The 7,174-nt window shown below is 31.7% G+C and overlaps 1 protein-coding gene across 3 annotated transcripts in view; it reads left to right on the top strand.

Moving 5' to 3' along the window:
• The first annotated feature begins 1,082 nt into the window (after positions 1–1,082).
• Positions 1,083–7,174, top strand: part of LOC106467154 (type-1 angiotensin II receptor-associated protein-like) — a 27,649-nt gene continuing 21,557 nt past the window's right edge. For 2 of the 3 annotated variants that reach the window (XM_022395287.1, XM_013927475.2), the window contains exons 1-2: positions 1,083–1,223; positions 1,792–1,988. In XM_022395287.1, the coding sequence (XP_022250995.1) occupies positions 1,962–1,988 (27 nt within the window). In that variant the 5' untranslated portion in view covers positions 1,083–1,223; positions 1,792–1,961. Of the gene's footprint in view, positions 1,224–1,514; positions 1,534–1,791; positions 1,989–7,174 lie in introns of those variants that run through there. The other variant, XM_013927476.2, reaches the window with a different exon arrangement.

The raw sequence follows: 7,174 nt of genomic DNA, 5'->3' as shown, positions 1-7,174 counted from the left end.
GTCATAATCACCAGTTATCACCTGACCCACAAGTGGAAAATATTGCTGTCCATCTTCACTTAGTATATTCTATCTTACAGCAATCTTTCCTACCAGAAAGATCACGAGAACTTAGTCATATTCCTTGACCAACGTTCTACTGCACACATGGCTGGAGGCGTGCATGTATAAAAATGTTTGCAAATTCTGGGTGAACTTGAAAGCTCACCTCAGTAACTAAAGAAGATAAAAAATAGTAAATAGTGAAATATAAAAGTGTGTAATGTTTTATTGAAGTTGTGTTGTAAATATGTTACGTATATGAATTTCCTCACAAAAAAAAAAAAGTGAAGTCTGGAAGCCTAGATGAAAATCTTTTTTACGAAAAATTTTACTTTTCATACCTCTAAACTTATTATTTCTCACAAATATTGACTGCTTAGTGATTTTTTTTTAAAGTGGATGTAAATATATTTGAATCACCTAAATAAGGATGATATTTGGTTATTGAGGAGTTTCATTTTTATAATATATATATATATATATTAATTTATTTTCTGCTAATATTGTGGAAAATGAATTCGTACATTAAAGTAACATAAATACATCTTTTTGAATTAAACATTTTATTAGCATAAATTCAGTGGCGGAACAAGCATTTCAGGGGCCTCGGGGCAAAGAAATGATCGGGCCCTTTTTTCCCGTAGATAAGACAAGACTAGGCCCCCATACGTCGCGGGCCCCGGAACATTGCCATGCGCTAGTTCCGCCTCTGCATGAATGATTTTCTATTAATTTATGCATTCCATACATAATAATATGTAAGCGGTAAGTTTACAGACTTACAAACTAGAATAGAAGGTTCGGTTCCCCCATGGTGGATAGAGTGCAGATGGCCCATTATATAGCCTTGCTCTTCGAAAACAACAATATGTATGGTAGAGGCACAGCCGTATAGACCATCGTGTAGCTTTGCGCTTAACAACAAACAAACAAAAGACTTAATATAACTTTCTGTGATGATTTTTTGGTGTTATTATCGCCCTCTGTTGATCATACGTATTGTAGTCACGAGCTTTCGTTATTGTATTTTTTTTATCTTGATTCAGTAAATTACGTAAGTAAAGCGTAGTCCGAGTCTGTGTGTTTCGTAATAGTAGTTGTAATACTTATATTAAGGTATAACAACTTATTTATTTGCCTATGGTTAAAAACTACTTCAGCAAGTGCTATTATACACAAAGGTAGTGTTTCTGTGGGTTGAAACTGTTTTTATATCATTAGTGTCTAATGTTCCACTAAAATATACAGCGCAGCCTCAAAGTTAAAAGAAAAAACTGCGCAACATCGATACAAAATTGCGAGAAAATTGGGCCTAACTTAATAGTACAAGTTAAAACTAAGGCTTACTAAGATTTAGATTATAGTTATTGCTTATACATATTCTGAAATAGTAATTGGTAGGCCTACATTTGACACACTTGCGTGCAGTCTTGATGAAAAATACTCCTCTGTTGGGATCCCCACCTCCACCAGCTACATTCATCAGGGAGGGTATTCCACTTTTGAAACCTTCCGTTAAATAATTTAAATTACTGGCTAAGTGTTGCATAAGATCTAACGTCAGACTTAAAGATCTATTTCACTTTCATGTTTCGTCATTAGAAGTAGTACAGGTACAGTGGTAATACTAATAAATAGTATTAGTAACGTTAGTAATACAACTACTGAACTAGTACTACTATAGTTACCTCATTGTAGTAGACTCGAACTTTTGTAACTGTTAGTACTAATATTAATAACTTATTACAGTTTTTCCAGACTACCACACAGTAGACTACTGAAAGTGAACCTGTATCTTCTAAGAGCTTGACAGTGATAACGTATTGAAATTTGAAGCTTAATTAAAACTTCACAAGTAAGAGTACCAAAATCTTTTGAAGTCAGTTTTTTGCTCAGCGTGAGATTTGAGTCATTTCAAAATGAATATTCCTAATGCACCACTGAAGGTAAGTTTCAATATCATTTATTTATAAACTTTAAACTAAAATTTTTAAAGCTATTTCACCTTATCTTTGTTGGTTTATCTGTATAATGGTTATTTTTTTGTTGTAGATTTTAAAACTTTCATTAAAAAGTAACCACTCCCAAACTAAAAGCTGAAATCATATCTAATTTATAAGTGTTTGTTTCCACAAATGAACCAAATCAATTTTGTATTGTTTTGAAAATGGTGATGCTGATCTATAGATACTTCACAGGAAGTATTAATATAAGAAAATAGAAATTAAAGTAATTAAAAAGTACCTGGAAAAACCCTACTTTTTAACTGACACTCATGAGCCTTGGCATATCTAGGGTTATGCTGGCTGATTTCCTACCATTACTTTAAAGACTTTTTTTTTTCCAATCCTGATTTCTAAAATAGTGCTTCAAGTTCAATCTGCAGTGCAACTTCTAACACATTTTAGGGGCAAACTATTTCAAAGGCTAGCTTTTCTATTAGGAAAAAATAACATTGCCTTAACTGGAATCATGTTTGAGTGTTCCATATCTTAAATTTGGATTCTTTAGTCTTCTGTCTGCATATTTTTTGAAAACGTCTTTTGGATTTATGAATTCCAAATTTCTAACAACATAAAAACCTTTTTTCAACATTTTCTTCAGAAAACAAATGTTATTTTAACTTATAACTGTACAAAAACTCGTTTGAATCAGTTTTGTAGCTCTTCTTTGAAACCGCTCCAATAACTTCACATTATTTCTTTAATAAGGTGACCAGAACTGAAAATATATTCTTCTATTTAAAGTCTAACCAGCACCTTATAAACTGAACTGATGAATTCTTTCAATTTTTATATCCATACAACATAAAATCTTGTTTTCCTTATTACTAACCACTATACATTGTTTAGAAGGGTTTATCGACTTTACATAGCAGGGAATTCTCTTATTGAGTAAACTAGTAAACTGTAAAGTTCTTTGTAGAGGAAATATGAAAAATCTAGGTCAAGAATTTGTCCTGTCAGCTGTTAAAGTATATGATATTGTATAACAAGTTGACAGTTTAGTTGCTGTTACCAAGGTGTTTCCCTTTTTGTAGGAGTGAGTAATGTTGCAAACTGCAAATTAGAAGAGTCTAATATATATAAAAAACCCATTCAGAGATAGAAGTGTGTCCCTTTTGGGAGTGTCCCTTGCTAGATTTAGAAGTAAATTAGTTAGCAGAATACAATGCTTAAATGGAATTTTACCAGGGATATTCTTAAGAGTAACAAAAGAGATGATTGGAACAGTGGGATATTTTTCAGTCTGAGGGTGAATTATGTGTTAGAAATGGGCTCCGGTCAAAGCCACAGGCTCAAGGCAGAGAAAAATATTGTTCTTTTGAGGCATTATAGAATATATCTAGAAATGACCTCTTGCAGTTTTAAGTATTTTGGGGGGGCTGTTATCCATAAGTGAATGTCAAGTACTGGAGAATGAGTGAGGGGGGGGGGTCATTGAATAAGTTTCTTTAGTAGGTATATGATGTTTGAGAAAGCTCTTAATATATTAATTTAAAATAGTTGAAACTAAACCTGTATTTTGGTGAGGGATTTAGGGTAATTAAATGTTAGTAAAGTGGTGGAACAGTTAGGGCAGTGAAAAGCTTGGAAATAGGAAATTTAAAGCATAGTAAAAGATTAGTTTTAAAGATGAGTGTAACATGTTTATAGATAACCATAGTAGCATCAAGAACAAACTTAGTTGCTATTGCACTAATGTTAGCATTATAAGAAACACAATAGATGTCCCAAGACTTGTAATGCTGAAACTGGGTTTTGATACTCGTGGTGGGCACATAACAGATATCCCATTGTGTTGCTTTGTGTTTAACAAGAAAGAAACAAAATAAATGTTTTCAGGGAATTACTGAAACATGGTTATATTTGGGAGATATTGATATTTTGATAATAGGAGTTATTTTAGGTTATATAGTAGTTATAGGCTTTAAAAGATTGGCAAAGTGGCTCTTTATATAAGGGATGAACTACTTTTACAAGGCAGTACGTCATAAATGTTGCAATAATTGAGTATTTAAAGCAATCTGAACTGATAATATATCCACAGCATAGATTTAAACAAGGTCGTTCATGTCCTGGTGTTTTTAATTGTTGTAACAATCTCCACACTATCAATTATATGTTAAGACAGATGCTTACAGTGTTGAATGATGTCACTTACAGATTTACAAAAATATGACAGATTCAGTAACATTTGTCAACAGTGTTTATTGAAAATACAGAAATGTTTGGAAACAAATATGAACATCTGACAGTTAGTGTAGCTTTATAACTTAATGTTGTTACAGTAGGTTATACACTGTTAAATATTTGCTTAACTGTGATTTATTATGGACATACACTTTAACATCTACTAAAATTTAAATTTCTTACAATTTATGTACAATAAAGCCAAAAGGTTCTTCACAAAGAAAAGCCCTTATTATAAAAGGGGGGTACAAAGGTAAGCTTACCAGTAGTACGTTTTCATAATTACAAATAGTAATTGTAGATAGTAATCTTTCTCAGTACATTATGCCTTTTTTTGACAGATTGTTTAAAACTGAATTAAGAGATAGGTGATCCTTCAAGGACAATCTTTCTAAGAAGACCCAAACTGTGATACTTCAAACTTGTCCTGGTTTTTGTTTTAATGAAATCTTACCGAATCCCTGTTCTACATCAACTGTATTTACAGACACTGGTAAATTTATGGTAAACAACTATTGCATGAAAATTCTCCACCTGCTGCATGATAACAAGCTGATCAACCTCCATTAATGTGGTAACTGTTAGTATTTTAAACTGATCAAATTCACCACCACAAGCTTTTCCTCTGAAGGCCTCCAAAATTGCAAAATGATCTGACAACCCAGATAATTCAGACCTTCCATTGGTTATTGTATTTTGTCACTTGTGTATAAAGTTAAAATCATAAATAATATTCAACGTTAAAACTGGTACACAGTTAAAAACATTTTATTTAGGCCTATCTATGGCCTATCTATTCTGAGGATGACGTTGTAACATCGAAACATTTAGGGTCGTTAACTTTTTGAAGGCCATAGATAGGCCTAAATAAAATGTTTTTAATTGTGTACCAGTTTTAATGTTGAATATTATTTATGATTTTAACCTTCCATTGGGTTCAAAATTGTTATCCTCCATCGATTTAGGATACAACTTGAGATTAAATACTATAGACAGAGTTTTCAAGAGAACATGCTGGTTTTCATCAATAAACCTGTCAACCAGTATCATCACAAATTGGCCAAATACAATTTGCATGCTCTTTCGTCCTCACTCCTACCTTTAGAACTATCTTTAATTTTACATCCCTCAGTTTCAAATCATAATAGCCCATCTTCATTACATACTAGAAATCTAAGCAAAGTGCTTTGAATTTGGAAAATACTAGATCCTGCCAAAATTTTTATCCCCTTTTCATACCATTCTCACCATTAAGTGCACAAAAAGATAGAACATTTCTCTTAACAATCCCAATCACCTTAATCAGATCCCCTCTAATTTTTCTTTTTCAAAAGAAGATAGTTTCAGAGATCTTAAACTGTCCTCATATGAGAACTTTTCCATCACAGGTATCATAGTAATAGCCCTCCTCTGAACTTTTTCCAGCAATCCAATGTCCTTCCTAAGGCCTTTAGCCCAAGACTGAATACAATACTTAAAATGAGACTGAGTGAGTGACCTCTACAATGAATTTCTAACCTCTTTAGACTTGTATTCAATATTTCTACAAATACAACCATAAATCCTATTATTGCCCTACCACTAACAACAGCACTCTGTTTGGATGGCTTAAGATACTGATCAACCAAAAAACTAAGATCCTTATCTTCCATAACACTGTTAAGGTTATTTTAATCAAATTTATACTTATAATTCAAATTACAACCCACATGCATTACCTTGCATTATTATAATTTCAAGTCATCTTTTTGCCCAAATATTCTGAACCTTTTTGTAAAGCAGTAGTTTCTTCCTCTTAGCCAAGAACATCGAAGATCGTAATATCATCAGCAAGTTTAAGCAATTTATTAACCCTTCCTTCATCAATGTCATTGATGTAAAACATGATTGTTAAAGATAAATGGATAATTTCTCTCTTTTATCATTTTCATTCCATTTTTTAAGTTTTTATAATGAGGATTATATATATAGACACACACACACACACACTGTGATTTAGATCTTTAAAGTGTGACCAACTATGAGAACCAAAATTTTGACTTGAAATATCAAGTAGTGTTTTACAACAGAAAAGATGGGACCAGAATTTGCTTTTCAGGTACTAAAAAACAGGATTTTATAAAATGTGTTGATGGTTTAGTTACAGCAAGCAAACAGTCGAAGGAATAGAGCTAATTATAAGAATGTTGTTTTTGTGTTTTGAGTAAAAGTAATAAACTCAGAAAAGTTGTAAGAGATATTGATCATTAATTTTTGCAAATGCTGTTTTGTTTAGGAACTTAAATATCAATTTTGTTCTGTGAATTATAACTCTGTCTCTTTAATTCTCGTGTTAAACTTAATAGTGTTTATATAAATATTTTTTGTAATGAGTGCAGTTTGTTACAGAAGCCTGATACCAACACTTCCGTTAAAAAGGTTTTGTTAAGTGAACAGTCAATACAGTAAAGTTGTTGCTTGCTGTTTTGTTTTAAGAAAGAAGCTTCAGAGATACTTAATCAGTATTAAATTAAGTAAGTAATCTATGTTGGGTACTTTGTGTTAAAAATTTTCAAAAATTCACAATTGTGTTAGTGAAATGTATTTATCGCATATGCTTAAAAATTTTCAGAAACTCGTCAACATGTTAGTAAAATATTTACACATGCTTCTAATGTTTAAAAATTATTAGAAATTCACCACCATATTTGTTAATTACTTATTGCATATGCCTAATGCATTAAAATATTCAGAAATTCATCATTATGTTAGTAAAATATTTCTTGCATGTACCTAATGTTTGAAGTTTGTTAGGAAAATATTAGGGTGCTACTATAGCATGTGGTCTACAAAGATATTTACACTATAGTTTGCAGTATTCACAGATACCATCATTATCACAGATACCGTCATAAGAGAGAGACTACATCATAACTGGTTCTATACACACAATCATTTAT

The sequence above is a fragment of the Limulus polyphemus genome, unplaced genomic scaffold (assembly GCF_000517525.1).
Source record: "Limulus polyphemus unplaced genomic scaffold, Limulus_polyphemus-2.1.2 Scaffold2509, whole genome shotgun sequence".
In the NCBI taxonomy this organism is placed as follows: Eukaryota; Metazoa; Arthropoda; class Merostomata; order Xiphosura; family Limulidae; genus Limulus; species Limulus polyphemus.
Note: the sequence above shows the minus strand (reverse complement) of the source record. Positions and strands in the feature narration are given on the sequence as shown.